The sequence below is a fragment of the Bombina bombina genome, chromosome 2, assembly GCF_027579735.1.
Source record: "Bombina bombina isolate aBomBom1 chromosome 2, aBomBom1.pri, whole genome shotgun sequence".
NCBI classification, from domain to species: domain Eukaryota; kingdom Metazoa; phylum Chordata; class Amphibia; order Anura; family Bombinatoridae; genus Bombina; species Bombina bombina.
In genome coordinates, this window is record NC_069500.1 from 96,816,545 (window position 1) to 96,832,539 (window position 15,995).

Consider the following 15,995-nt stretch of genomic DNA (forward strand, 5'->3'; position numbering starts at 1 on the left):
TTATTACTTATTGGCTGATAGACAGAACTGATGCACAGTGCAGTCACTCAAACACAAGTGGGTTTATTCTTGAGCATTCTCTTTAAACGACCATTGAGGAAATTTAAGATAATCACTGCTTTGCATATTTTTTTGTAAGGGACGATTGTTAAAAGCAGTGCTTTCAAATGAAGTATCTCATCAATAATTTATGTTATCGCAAAATTATACTCCGTCCTAATAACGTTTATATTGCAATTTATTAAAAAGCTAATATTGAACTTGGAGATTTGGCTGTAGATACAAAACGTAAAGGATCATGATCTGCGTTCTGCAATTTGTTTTTTATTTATTTATCACTAAATTTAATTTATGTCCTTTTGTTCTTACTTTTTTTAAGCTGAAATATAATAGTAGCTACTTTATTAAGTCCTTAAAACAAATTTATAAAAAGCTTTAATACTTCTCTGCTTGTGAAGAAGATGCTCCGGGTGAGGTAGCTCAGTTGGTAAATGCCCTGACTACAAAAAAAGCCTGTTTAACCCCTTAATGACCGCAGCACTTTTCCATTTTCTGTCCATTTGGGACCAAGGCTACTTTTACATTTTTGCAGTGTTTGTGTTTAGCTGTAATTTTCCTCTTACTCATTTACTGTACCCACATACATTATATACCGTTTTTCTCGCCATTAAATGGACTTTCCAAAGATACCATTATTTTCATCATATCTTATAATTTACTTTAAAAAAAATTATAAAATATGAGAAAAAAATGGAAAAAAACACACTTTTTCTAACTTTGACCCCCAAAATCTGTTATACGTCTGCAACCACCAAAAAACACCCATGCTAAATAGTTTCTAAATTTTGTCCTGAGTTTAGAAATACCCAATGTTTACATGTTCTTTGCTTTTTTTGTAAGTTATAGGGCCATAAATACAAGTAGCACTTTGCTATTTCCAAACCATTTTTTTTTCAAGATTAGCGCTAGTTACATTAGAACACTAATATCTTTCAGGAATCCCTGAATATCTATTGACATGTATATATATTTTTTTTAGTAAACATCCCAAAGTATTGATCTAGGCCAATTTTGGTATATTTCATGCCACCATTTCACCACCAAATGCGATCAAATACAAAAAATCGTTCACTTTTTCACAAATTTTTTCACAAACTTTTGGTTTCTCACTGAAATTATTTACAAACAGCTTGTGCAATTATGGCATAAATGATTGTAAATTTTTCTTTGGGATCCCCTTTGTTCAGAAATAGCAGACATATATGGCTTTGGTGTTGCTTTTTGGTAATTAGAAGGATGCTAAATGCCACTGTGCACCACACGTGTATTATGCCCAGCAGTAAAGGGGTTAATTAGGGAGCATGTAGGGAGCTTTTTGGGGTAATTTTAGCTTTAGTGTAGTGTAGTAGACAACCCCAAGTAATGATCTAGGCCCATTTTGGTATATTTCATGCCACCATTTCACCGCCAATTGCGATCAAATTAAAAAAAAAGTTAAATTTTTCACAATTTTAGGTTTCTCACTGAAATCATTTACAAACAGCTTGTGCAATTATGGCACAAATTGTTGTAAATGCTTCTCTGGGATCCCCTTTGTTCAGAAATAGCAGACATATATGGCTTTGGCGTTGCTTTTTGGTACTTAGAAGGCCGCTAAATGCCGCTGCGCATCACACGTGTATTATAGCTAGCAGTGAAGGGGTTAATTAGGAAGTTTGTAGGGAGCTTGCAGGGTTAATTTTAGCTTTAGTGTAGAGATCAGCCTCCCACCTGACACATCAGACCCCCTGATCCCTCCCAAACAGCTCCCTTCCCTCCCCCACCCCACAATTGTCCCCGCCATCTTAAGTACTGGCAGCAACTCTGCCAGTACTAAAATAAAATATATATTTAGGCTTTTTGGGTTTTTTTTTAAGCATATTTACATATGCTGCTGTGTAGGAGCCCCCTTAGCCCCCAACCTGGCTGATCCCCCACCAAACAGCTGTCTAACCCTCCCCCTCTGCCTTAATGGCCGCCATCTTGGGTACTGGCAGCTGTCTGCCAGTACCCAGTTTATAAAAAAAACAGTTGCTTTTTTATTTTTTTTCCATTTTCTGTAGTGTAGCTCCCCTACCCACCAAAGAACAAACCCCCACCCCCTCCTAGATACCTTTGACTGTTTTTTTTTTTTTTTTAAATAAAAAGCTTTACACAAACTTTTAGCACAGTCTTTTCTGTAGTGTAGCGGTTCCCATCGCCCCCGATCCCGCCCCCCTCTACATTACCCGGCCCATCGATGGCCGCCCACCCGCCTCCCAAGTCAGCTCCCACCCACCAACGTTACCGGCCACCGATGTCCGGTGCAGAGAGGGCCACAGAGTGGCTCTCTCTGCACCGGATGGCCATTTAAGGTTATTGCAGGATGCCTCCATATCGAGGCATCACTGCAATAACCGGAAAGCAGCTGGAAGCGAGCAGGATCGCTTCCAGCTGCTTTCCACACCGAGGACGTGCAGGGTACGTTCTCAGGCATTAACTGCCTTTTTTCTGAGGACGTACCCTGCACGTCCTCGGTCGTTAAGGGGTTAAAAAGATCCAAGGTCACAGGTTCAAATCCCGGCAGGGCCGACTCAGCCCTTCATCCTTCCGAGGTCGATAAAATGAGTACCATTAAATTGGGTAATAATAACAACTATTACTATTCAGCTGCCGATTTGGTTAATTCCGAGAGCAAGCACTTTGAGTCCCACTGGGAGAAAAATGCTATAAAAATACTAGTTATTATTATTATAAAATGCTAATATGGTGAAATATGTTTTGAAGTTTTGAAGGGACATTTAATACTAAATACAATTTATAAGCATAGTATTGAGGTTATTTCCAACCTCTCTTTAGTCATGGGTGCTACAATATTGAAATCTATTATTTCAGTGCTGCTTTGTTTGCAAATGCGGAGCAACTCTCCTTCGGATACCTGCAGTGAAGCCTAGGTTTCAAAATAGTGGCATCCTAGAAAGAGGTGCATGCAATGTATTTAACCTTTATTGTCTCTACTATTTTATGTGCTTTTTAAAAATTGGTCTCATAGGTATGATTAGAGTAACACAGGATAGTAAAATGTTTTATTTGTAATCTCTTAATATACAAGCATAATCCTTTCAAATATGTGAAATTATAAGACCACACATAATTATACGTACTTAGATTTTGTGCCTTTCAAACATAATTTTGCAAGCATTAACACTAGATACTGTATCTTCAAAAATCATGATACTAGTCCTTTTTAATTTATTTTTTATCTGATTTTCCCTGCTGGTAGTGTTAACAATTTGACGACTTTGCCAACTGCCAAAAAGCTTAAAATCTGTTATAGTTATAGGGACAGTTAAGTTAAAATTATAGTATCCCTTTCTAATTCACATTCATCATCTAAATGTGCACAATCTTTTTATAGGAACACTTTCTGATGCACCAGCTCCTTCTGAGCATGTGCAAGATTCACAGGATATAGGTATATGCATTTTGTGATTGGCTGATAGCTGTCCAGATGGGCAGAAGTCTTCATCCAGATGGCATCTTCTATCTTCATCCTTCCGGCGTGGAGCGGGTCCATCTTCAAGACATCCGACGCGGAGCATCCTCTTCAAACAACGGCTTCTTCATAATGAATATCACTTTAAGTGACATCATCCAAGATGGCGTCCCTTAGATTCCGATTGGCTAATAGAATTCTATCAGCCAATCGGAATTAAGGTAGAAAAAATCCTATTGGCTGATGCAATCAGCCAATAGGATTGCACTTCAATCCGTGTTTAGGCTAGGGTTTTTTTTTTATTTTGGGGGGCTTTTTTATTTTGATAGGGCTATTAGATTAGGTGTAATTAGTTTAAAGATCTGTAATTTGTTTTTTATTTTCTGTAATTTAGTGGGGTTTTTTTGCGATTTAGCTAATTTAATTTAATTTATTTAATTGTATTTAATTTAGGGAATTGATTTAACTATAGTGTAGTGTTAGGTGTTATTGTAACTTAGGTTAGGTTTTATTTTACAGGTCAATTTGTATTTGTTTTAGCTAGGTAGTTATTAAATAGTTAATAACTATTTAATAACTATTCTACCTAGTTAAAATAAATACAAACTTGCCTGTAAAATGAAAATAAAGCTAGCTACAATGTAATTATTAGTTATAATGTAGCTATCTTAGGGTTTATTTTATAGGTATTTAGTTTTAAATAGGAATATTGTAGTTAATGATAGTAATTTTATTTAGATTTATTTCAATTATATTTAAGTTAAGGGTGTTAGGGTTAGGGTTAGACTTAGGTTTAGGGGTTAATAAATGTAATATAGTGGTGGCGACGTTGGGGGTGTCAGATTAAGGGTAAATAAATGTAGGTAGGTTGCTGCGACATTGGGGAGGTAGTTTAGGGTTAATAAATATAATGTAGGTGTCTGCGACGTTGGGGCAGCAGATTAGGGGTTAATAAGTTTAATGTAGGTGGCGGCGATGTCCGGAGCGGCAGATTAGGGTTAATAAATATAATGCAGGTGTCGGCGATGTTGGGGGCGGCAGATTAGGGGTTAATAAGTGTAAGATTAGGGGTGTTTAGACTCGGGGTTCATGTTAGGGTGTTAGGTGTAAACATAAAATGTGTTTCCCCATAGGAATCAATGGGGCTGCGTTACTGAGTTTTATGCTGCTTTTTGGCAGGTGTTTTTTTTTCAGCCGGCTCTCCCCATTGATGTCTATGGGGATATCGTGCACGAGCACGTACGACCAGCTCACTGCTGACTTAAGCAGCACTGGTATTGGAGTGCGGTAAGGAGCACAATTTTGCTCTACGCTCACTTCTTGCCTGTTAACGCCGGGTTTGTTAAAACCCGTAATACCAGCGCTGCAGGTAAGTGAGCGGTGAGAAAAAAACTGCTCGTTAGCACCACACGGCTCTTAACGCAAAACTCATAATCTAGCCGAAAGATTGTAGAAACAATATTGCTAAACACCACTTCTAGACACTGTGGTCATGATTATGGTTGTCTCCCATTTCTCACAGATCTTGTTGGCCTGTACAACACATAACGTATATGTCTATTAAATACATATAGAGGCCGATTTACCAAATATCTGTCGGACCTGATCCCACAGTGCGGATCAGGTCCAACAGACATCGCTGAATGCAGAGAGCAATACGCTCCCTGCAGACTCGTGGCCAATGGGCTGCCAGTAGGGAGGTGTCAATCAACCCGATCGTACTTGATCGGGTTGAATTGTGGCGATTCCTGTCCACCTCATCAGACAGGCGGACAGGGTTATTGAGAAGCAGTCTTTAGACCGCTGCTCCATAACGTGTTTCTGGCGAGTCTTCAGAAACACGGGCCCTCAAGTTCCATCCGGAGCTTGATAAATGGGCCTCATAGTGTAGATATGTACATTTTTGTCTCACTACCACTACCTACAGACTATATAATAGTGATGAATATAGCTTTATTAAATCTAGACCATATATTTATATATATATATATAAAATGCATAATAGATTTATCCAATTATAAACAAGCATGCAAACCTTTTACTCCACAAGTCCGCTGCTTAGTAATAGGAAGGGCACGACGATTTCTTTGAGAAAAGTACGCTTCTTTCTTGTATATTATGTGCTTATATTGTTTTCCCTCTGCTTGTGAAGCATTATGTAGTGGCTCAATGAAATATTCACCATGGGAGAGACGAAAAAATCCAGTCTGAAAAAAAAATATATAAAAGCAACAAATTACTATAAATAAAAGGGAGATAAACATTGAATAATATGTTTCTCTTCTTACCACTGTATATATAATTTAATTAAAAAAAGGCAAAACAAATATTTCAAGTATACAGGCATCAGAATAGCAAAATAATCTTCATGAGACAGAATACAATAAATTTCACATTATCTGTGGTAAAAGCTGCCATTGTCCTACGCTGCAGAAAAAAAGTTTTGCAACATATGAATAAATGGTGCGCGTACAGTTTATAGATGTCCAGTTGATTTGATTGACTCTGATTAATCTGTTCATCCAAAAATATAGATCATTCAGTAAATCTGTTGGTGTTATCCAAGTGCTAACCTCATTCACCTTCATAGGAAATGATCTATTAAATGTGAAAACAATTACAGAAGGAAACTCCTTATAGTATAGTATTTTCAAACATATATATATATATATATATATATATATATATATATATATATTATTTATTTATTTTTTTGTTTAATTATTAAAGGGGCTTGGAACACACATTTTTCTTTCATGATTCAGATAAAGGGGTAGATTTATCATACCCCGGGTGGATTTATCATACCCCGCTGTTGGCATTTAACTTTGCACAAGCAATTCTGGTGAACTGCTTGTGCAATGCCACCCCCTGCAGATTCGTGGCCAATCACCCGCTAGCAAGGGGTGTCAATCAACACGATCGTATGAGATTGGTCAAATTGCTGTCTGGCGCCTCAGAGGCGGTGGATGGGTTAAGGCGCAGCGGTCTTTAGACCGCTGCTTCTTAACTCCTGTTTCCGGCATACGGTCCCTGTTAAATCGGTCCCAAAGCATCCAATTGTAGTCATCTTACTTATATTATCACATAGGTATGTTAGTAAATACTAAACTATAAGAAGTATAATTTGCATCAGTGCTACTCTTTTGCAGATTGGAATCCATTAGTCTACGATCTAAATTAACAAATAATTCAAAACTTTATGTTGGCTACAATTATTGGCACATTGGACAGCACCATTGACTGGCACAAAACGATTCGTCAAACTAACATAGTTATAATGTGTCTCAGAGTCAGACAGTATTTCGAAGTAAAGGTTAAATTAACAGTTTAATATGTGTGAAATGTCATGTCGTTTATTTGTGGTGAAAGGAGGAATACACAGATGCCATGCACGTGCGTCTAAGTTTATGCGTGCGCGCAGAGTGCTAAAGAGGTGGCATAATTCTTTTGTTCAGATGCTTGCACGCTGCATACAGGCATATTCTAAGGGAGCCTCTGCATGTGAAACATTTGTTACACGCTAAATACCGGCGTGTCTGTAATAACTTCTTTTAATATATTATATCGGATATGTAACACCTAGGGGTTGTTACAGATCCGATACAGCAATCACGTCATGAATGAGTGTCACGTAGGGCTTGTTTTCATTTTCAGAGGTAACAAGTGTGAACTATATATTTGCTCATCAGTGTCGCTCTTATATTATGATTTTAACTTCGGGTTTTACATTGTGTTCGGCACGGGCATATTGTGTTTAATGTTGGTTAAGAATTTGTGAGGTGCATGTTATTTTTATTACTGTCATATTCAGTAGCAGTAACTGCTTTAGGTACCCAAGACTTACTCATGATTATAGATATATTTACAGTAACTGTAAGTAACCAGCTATGACAGTTGCATTGTTTTAATTAGTTTTATAAACTATTATTAACTGTTTAGACCTCTTGTTTCCCACTTAAACTGCTGTGCCTACCACATACTCACAACCGATTTAATGCTCCTGGCCTAAAGTTTATTTTAGCGTTTATGTTTATGTTTATCTTCATACAAGGTTTTATATATCTGTTTTTATACATGTCCATAGTCATGCTATTAATTCCATTCGTGTTATTTTGTATATATTCATTTTGTTTATTTTGAATTTTGAATCTGTTTGTATGTTTATTTGAATTTGTAGATTTCTGGTACATTTGGTATATTTAGGTTGTTAGCATATAGTTTTAAAGCTCATTACTCTAGTTTTAATGGTTAGGTTTTGTTTTGGTCAGGTTATTTTTTTTAAGTTTTGTTGCATTTATATGATGATATGTCTACATCAAATTTCATTTTACATTTAGCTGTATTTTTGTCATTTCTGAAATTTATCACCACTTGTTACCCATCATTTTTATGGGTGCATAAGGACTGAGTTATCGTTTATTTATTTACTTGTTTGGTGGCAAGTTTCTCGTCCGTAGATTCATACGTCATACCGGCACATCATATCATTAACATAACTACCTCTTACCTAACACATCTTTAGTTAGTCCATTAGGCCTGAGTTTTACGTTTTTTAATTTGCCTTGTACGCCCTAGGTAACTCTGCCTCCTTTACAGATAGTGACTGACGTGTTTTCGGTCCCGTGCATCTTTAGTTTTCGTTTATAATTTATTTACGATCACCCTAGTGAATCTGCTCGCTTGCACTAAATATTTCTGATTTTATGTTAAGGAACACTAACATTTCCATCTTTCATTTGTTACGTTTTCAGTCATGTACGATCAAGTTTGTTGTTTATTATCTCTGTTTTGTGCCTGTGCATCTACATTATGTCATGTCCTCATTACGTTTCATATAAAGCATTTATCACCACTTGTTGTTTACCCATCATTTTTATAGGTGCATACAGACTGAGTTATCGTTTATTAATCTACTTGTTTGGTGGCAAGTTTATCGTCCGTAGATTCATACGTCATACGTGCACGTCATATCATAATATTCCTTATTTGATATATTTAGGTTAATGAGTCTGTTGTTTTTTATGATTTATTGTCTTTACTATGTGTCCTTTTATTTGCATCATGTTATTCTGACATATCATTAAATGTATATATGTTAATTTGTTGTTAACTAAAGACTTTTTCTCTCACTTATAGGTTATGTCTCAAGCTGCAGACATCGATGTTTGACTATGTCCTGCCATCTCCTACTAGGGGATTGTGGCTCAGTAGTTCACCTTTATTTAGGTTTTGAACCACTCTTAAGCTCATGGCTGATTACAGCGCAGGGATATTTGTTACCTAGTTACTGCATGCACAGTTGTTTTATTTAGCTTGGCATCAGCGCTGAATGGGTTGAGTCTCTGCAATCATTATTGTCTCTGCCATTGCTGTAGCCTTATGTAGGGTTGCTTGCACCCTCATTATCTCTTCGGTGCATTTTGTGCCCGCTTACATCTAGATGTTTAGAGGGTTAGAATGTGAATTTTGCTTCTCTCCTGGGTGCTTCTATTTCTCAGCCTTTGTCTCTGATTCTTGTATTAAACTTGTTACTGCTTTTCTGATTTACTTATGAGGGTCTAGTTTATCAATGTTGGCTCGGCATATCCATGTTATTCCAACAGTTTCAGAGTCTTTTTCCCAGCTAGTCAAGGATGATGTAGCTTCCACAGGCTATCCTGTAGTTTTTTTGGCACTTATTTGCTGTCAGTGTCTTCGACAGATGATTTTCTGTTATGTCCAGGTTTGCTTAGTTTTCATAGTTTTTTTTAATTTTATATCCTATTTAATCTTAACTCACGGTGCCCGGTAGCTGTCTTGCACCAGCTCATGTTTCAGCCGTCAGTCATTCTGTCCATTCCATTAGAATAGAAGTGGCATCTGCAGCCTCTCTATTTGGGGTTCCAGCTCATGTCATTTAAGGTTAGGCAGATGGATTTCATCTTGTTTGTTAGATATATTCCTGATCCATAAGTTGCGATACTGTGTGCTTTACTTTTGTGGGTGTATTAATTTGGTTGTATTATTTATTATCATATTTACGCTATCCTATTTTGTCTCTTTATTTACCCCTTTTAGGCATACTGACCATGTGACCACGGCACATCTCAGGTCACTTTCCCTTTACTTTATTGTTTGCATTACAGTAAGACTCAGAGTACAAGTAGGAAGGCTGGCTATTAGCTAGCCAGAATTTGTAGGAGTCTTACACCTTATAAATAGATTGCTCTGGTCTCTCCCTCCTTGTCTGCCTTTCCTTTACAGTTTTTTTCCCACCCACCCATCCCTTTATTTTTCTCTTTTCTCATTATTTATCATCTTTCTTTGGGTATGCCCCCTTTTAGGCATACTGACCATGTGACCACAGCACACCTTAGGTCACTTTCCCTTTACTTTATTGTTTGTTCATTGATCCATTACAGTAAGACTCTGAGTATATATATATATTAAAGGGACTTGGAACCCACATTTTTCTTTCATAATTCAGATAAAGCATCCAACTCTAATCAACTTACTTTTATTATCAAATTTGCTTCCTTCTCTTGGTATTCTTTATTAAAAGAGCAGCAATTCACTGCTGGGAGCTAGCTAAACACATCAGGTAAGCCAATGATAAGAGGCATATATATGCAGTCACTAATCATCAGCTAGCTCCCAGTAATGCATAGCTGCCCCTGAGCTAGTGTTGAGGTTGGAGAGATTTTTTGTGATTTTGGGGTTTTCATGATTTTGTTTTATCTTATCAGTCAAGTTTAATAGGTATGTTAGTAAATACTAGACTATAAGAAGTATAATTTGCATCTTTGCTACTCTTTTGCAGATTGGAATCCATTAGTCCATGACCTATATTAAATAAATAAATAAAAATAATAATTCAACACTTTATGTTGGCTACAATTGTTAACACATTGGACAGCACCATTGACTGGCACAAAACCAATTTTCTTTAACACGTATCTACAATAAAAAATACACATAGGGCCTGATATTCAAAACCTCACCGGCATGGAGAGAAATCACACAAAACCTTTGAGATTTTTTTAGACCTTGTATTGTATTGTAGGAGCCTCTGTTTCAGATAAGGAACACTACAAAGCAACATAAACATTTCCCAAGATAAAATTTGTGTTTCTACATTTGTACCGACGAGACTTCTTAGAATATTCATCCGAGCAGCGAAGTTTTGAATATCAGGCCCATAGACAGGAACTGGGGACTTGGAGAACAGATTCTTGATTTTACTTATTAAACTATGAATTAGCTTGTGAGTGTTTGATTCGCCCTGTGCCCTTTCTCTTGTTAAGTGTATCCAGTCCACGGATCATCCATTACTTATGGGATATTAACTCCTCCCCAACAGGAAGTGCAAGAGGATTCACCCAGCAGAGCTGCTATATAGCTCCTCCCCTAACTGCCATTACCAGTCATTCTCTTGCACCCAACGAATAGATAGGATGTGTGAGAGGACTGTGGTATTATACTTAGTTTCATACCTTCAATCAAAAGTTTGTTATTTTATAATAGCACCGGAGTGTGTTATTCCTACTCTGGTAGAATTTGAAGAAGAATCTACCTGAGTTTTTCTATGATTTTAGCCGGAGTAGTTAAGATCATATTGCTGTTTCTCGGCCATCTATCTAAGGAGAGGTAAACTTCAGATCAGGGGACAGCGGGCAGATTAATCTGCAAAGAGGTATGTAGCAGCTTATTATTTTCTGACAATGGAATTGATGAGAAAATTCTGCCATACCGATATAATGTAAACTCAGCTTTAAATGCAGTAGCAGCAACTGGTATCAGGCTGTCATGTATGTATATTTTACACTTCAGTATTCTGGGGAATGGCACTTCACTGGAATTATACTGTATGCATAAAACTTTAGCCTAATTTGCAGGGACTAGCAACAGGCTTTTTAATAACACTCAATTTATTAATGTTAAACGTTTTTTGCTGGCATGTAAAATCGTTTAATTTTCTGAGGTACTGGGTGAAAAAATGTTTTGGGCACTATTTTTTTCCACTTGGCAGTCGTTTTATTTAATTTATGACAGTTTACTGATCTCTCTCACTGTTAGCTATCAGGGTTAGTTATCCTTTGCTAATGGGAGCAATCCTTTGCTAAAATTGTGTTTTTTACAAAGATTTGATGCTATAACTTTTCAGTTTATTAATTTTCAACTGTCATAACTTTTTTCTGTGCTTCTTATAGGCACAGTACGTTTTCATATTATAGTAAATTACTTGAAAAGTATTTCCAAGTTGCTAGTTTATTTGCTAGTGTGTTAAACATGTCTGATTCAGAGGAAGATATCTGTGCTATATGTGCTAAAGCCAAAGTGGAGCCCAATAGAAATTTATGTACTAACTGTATTGATGCTACTTTAAATAAAAGTCAATCTGTACAAATTGAACATATTTCACCAAACAACGAGGGGAGAGTTATGCCGACTAACTCGCCTCACGTGTCAGTACCTGCATCTCCTGCTCGGGAGGTGCGTGATATTGTAGCGCCGAGTACATCTGGGCGGCCATTACAAATCACATTACAGGATATGGCTACTGTTATGACTGAAGTTTTGGCTAAATTACCAGAACTAAGAGGTAAGCGTGATCACTCTGGGGTGAGAACAGAGTGCGCTGATAATATTAGGGCCATGTCAGACACTGCGTCACAATTTGCAGAACATGAGGACGGAGAGCTTCATTCTGCGGGTGACGGTTCTGATCCAAACAAACTGGATTCAGATATTTCAAATTTTAAATTTAAGCTGGAAAACCTCCGTGTATTACTAGGGGAGGTGTTAGCGGCTCTGAATGATTGTAACACAGTTGCAATACCAGAGAAAATGTGTAGGTTGGATAAATATTTTGCGGTACCGGCGAGTACTGACGTTTTTCCTATACCTAAGAGACTTACTGAAATTGTTACTAAGGAGTGGGATAGACCCGGTGTGCCGTTCTCACCCCCTCCAATATTTAGAAAGATGTTTCCAATAGACGCCACCACACGGGACTTATGGCAAACGGTCCCTAAGGTGGAGGGAGCAGTTTCTACTTTAGCTAAGCGTACCACTATCCCGGTGGAGGATAGCTGTGCCTTTTCAGATCCAATGGATAAAAAGTTAGAGGGTTACCTTAAGAAAATGTTTGTTCAACAAGGTTTTATATTGCAACCTCTTGCATGCATTGCGCCTGTCACGGCTGCAGCAGCATTTTGGTTTGAGTCTCTGGAAGAGACACTTGAATCAGCTCCATTAGATGAGATTACACACAAGCTTAAAGCCCTTAAGTTAGCTAACTCATTTATTTCAGATGCCGTAGTACATTTAACTAAACTTACGGCTAAGAATTCCGGATTCGCCATTCAGGCACGCAGAGCACTGTGGCTAAAATCCTGGTCAGCTGACGTTACTTCTAAATCTAAATTGCTTAATATACCTTTCAAAGGGCAGACCTTATTCGGGCCCGGGTTGAAAGAAATTATCGCTGACATTACAGGAGGTAAAGGCCATGCCCTGCCTCAAGACAGAGCCAAACCTAAGGCTAGACAGTCTAATTTTCGTTCCTTTCGTAATTTCAAAGCAGGAGCAGCATCAACTTCCTCTGCACCAAAACAGGAAGGAGCTGTTGCTCGCTACAGACAAGGCTGGAGACCTAGCCAGTCCTGGAACAAGGGCAAGCAGGCCAGGAAACCTGCTGCTGCCCCTAAGACAGCATGAATCGAGGGCCCCCGATCCGGGAACGGATCTAGTGGGGGCAGACTTTCTCTCTTCGCCCAGGCTTGGGCAAGAGATATCCAGGATCCCTGGGCGTTAGAGATCATATCTCAGGGATACCTTCTAGACTTCAAATTCTCTCCCCCAAGAGGGAGATTTCATCTGTCAAGGTTGTCAACAAACCAAATAAAGAAAGAGGCGTTTCTACGCTGCGTACAAGATCTTTTATTAATGGGAGTGATCCATCCGGTTCCGCGGTCGGAACAAGGACAAGGGTTTTACTCAAATCTGTTTGTGGTTCCCAAAAAAGAGGGAACTTTCAGGCCAATCTTGGATTTAAAGATCCTAAACAAATTCCTAAGAGTTCCATCGTTCAAAATGGAAACTATTCAGACAATTTTACCCATGATCCAAAAGGGTCAGTACATGACCACAGTGGATTTAAAGGATGCTTACCTTCACATACCGATTCACAAAGATCTTTACCGGTATCTAAGGTTTGCCTTTCTAGACAGGCATTACCAGTTTGTAGCTCTTCCATTCGGATTGGCTACGGCTCCGAGAATCTTCACAAAGGTTCTGGGTGCTCTTCTGGCGGTACTAAGACCACGAGGAATTGCGGTAGCTCCGTACCTAGACGACATTCTGATACAAGCTTCAAGCTTTCAAACTGCCAAGTCTCATACAGAGTTAGTACTGGCATTTCTAAGGTCGCATGGATGGAAGGTGAACGAAAAGAAGAGTTCTCTCTTTCCACTCACAAGAGTTCCCTTCTTGGGGACTCTTATAGATTCTGTAGAAATGAAGATTTACCTGACAGAAGACAGGTTAACAAAGCTTCAAAATGCATGCCGTGTCCTTCATTCCATTCAACACCCGTCAGTAGCTCAATGCATGGAGGTGATCGGCTTAATTGTAGCAGCAATGGACATAGTACCCTTTGCACGCCTACATCTCAGACCGCTGCAATTGTGCATGCTAAGTCAGTGGAATGGGGATTACTCAGACTTGTCCCCTACTCTGAATCTGGATCAAGAGACCAGAAATTCTCTTCTATGGTGGCTTTCTCGGCCACATCTGTCCAGGGGGATGCCATTCAGCAGACCGGACTGGACAATTGTAACAACAGACGCCAGCCTACTAGGTTGGGGCGCTGTCTGGAATTCTCTGAAGGCTCAGGGACAATGGAATCAGGAGGAGAGTCTCCTACCAATAAACATTCTGGAATTGAGAGCAGTTCTCAATGCCCTTCTGGCTTGGCCCCAGTTAACAACTCGGGGGTTCATCAGGTTTCAGTCGGACAACATCACGACTGTAGCTTACATCAACCATCAGGGAGGGACAAGAAGCTCCCTAGCAATGATGGAAGTATCAAAGATAATTCGCTGGGCAGAGTCTCACTCTTGCCACCTGTCAGCAATCCACATCCCGGGAGTGGAGAACTGGGAGGCGGATTTCTTAAGTCGTCAGAGTTTTCATCCGGGGGAGTGGGAACTTCATCCGGAGGTCTTTGCCCAAATACTTCGACGTTGGGGCAAACCAGAGATAGATCTCATGGCGTCTCGACAGAACGCCAAGCTTCCTCGTTACGGGTCCAGATCCAGGGATCCGGGAGCGGTTCTGATAGATGCTTTGACAGCACCTTGGACCTTCGGGATGGCTTATGTGTTTCCACCCTTCCCGATGCTTCCTCGATTGATTGCCAGAATCAAACAGGAGAGAGCATCAGTGATTCTAATAGCGCCTGCATGGCCACGCAGGACTTGGTATGCAGATCTAGTGGACATGTCATCCTGTCCACCTTGGTCGCTACCTCTGAAACAGGACCTTCTGATCCAGGGTCCCTTCAAACATCAAAATCTAATTTCTCTGAAGCTGACTGCTTGGAAATTGAACGCTTGATTTTATCAAAACGTGGTTTTTCTGAGTCAGTTATTGATACCTTAATACAGGCTAGGAAGCCTGTTACCAGAAAGATTTACCATAAGATATGGCGCAAATACTTATATTGGTGCGAATCCAAGAGTTACTCATGGAGTAAGGTTAGGATTCCGAGGATATTGTCTTTTCTACAAGAAGGTTTAGAAAAGGGTTTATCCGCTAGTTCCTTAAAGGGACAGATTTCAGCTCTGTCCATTCTTTTACACAAACGTCTGTCAGAAGTTCCGGACGTTCAAGCTTTTTGTCAGGCTTTAGCTAGGATCAAGCCTGTGTTTAAAACTGTTGCTCCACCATGGAGTTTGAACTTAGTTCTTAATGTTTTACAGGGGGTTCCGTTTGAACCCCTTCATTCCATTGATATCAAGTTGTTATCTTGGAAAGTTCTGTTTTTAATGGCGATTTCCTCGGCTCGAAGAGTCTCTGAGTTATCTGCCTTACATTGTGATTCTCCTTATCTGATTTTTCATTCAGACAAGGTAGTTCTGCGTACTAAACCTGGGTTCCTACCTAAGGTGGTCACTAACAGGAATATCAATCAAGAGATTGTGGTTCCATCTTTGTGTCCTAATCCTTCTTCGAAAAAGGAACGTCTGCTACACAATCTAGATGTAGTCCGTGCCCTGAAATTTTATCTACAGGCAACTAAGGATTTTCGACAAACGTCTTCCCTGTTTGTCGTTTATTCTGGTCAGAGGAGAGGTCAAAAAGCTTCGGCTACCTCTCTCTCCTTTTGGCTTCGTAGCATAATACGGTTAGCCTATGAGACTGCTGGACAGCAGCCTCCTGAAAGAATTACAGCACATTCTACTAGAGCTGTGGCTTCCACTTGGGCCTTTAAGAA

The 15,995-nt window shown here is 39.0% G+C and overlaps 1 protein-coding gene across 1 annotated transcript in view; it reads right to left on the bottom strand.

Moving 5' to 3' along the window:
• ADAMTS12 (ADAM metallopeptidase with thrombospondin type 1 motif 12) overlaps positions 1 to 15,995 on the bottom strand; it is a 1,263,798-nt gene that overhangs the window by 952,196 nt on the left and 295,607 nt on the right. The window contains exon 3 of the mRNA XM_053701185.1: positions 5,550 to 5,721. Within this exon, the coding sequence (XP_053557160.1) occupies positions 5,550 to 5,721 (172 nt within the window). The remainder of the gene's footprint in view (positions 1 to 5,549; positions 5,722 to 15,995) is intronic.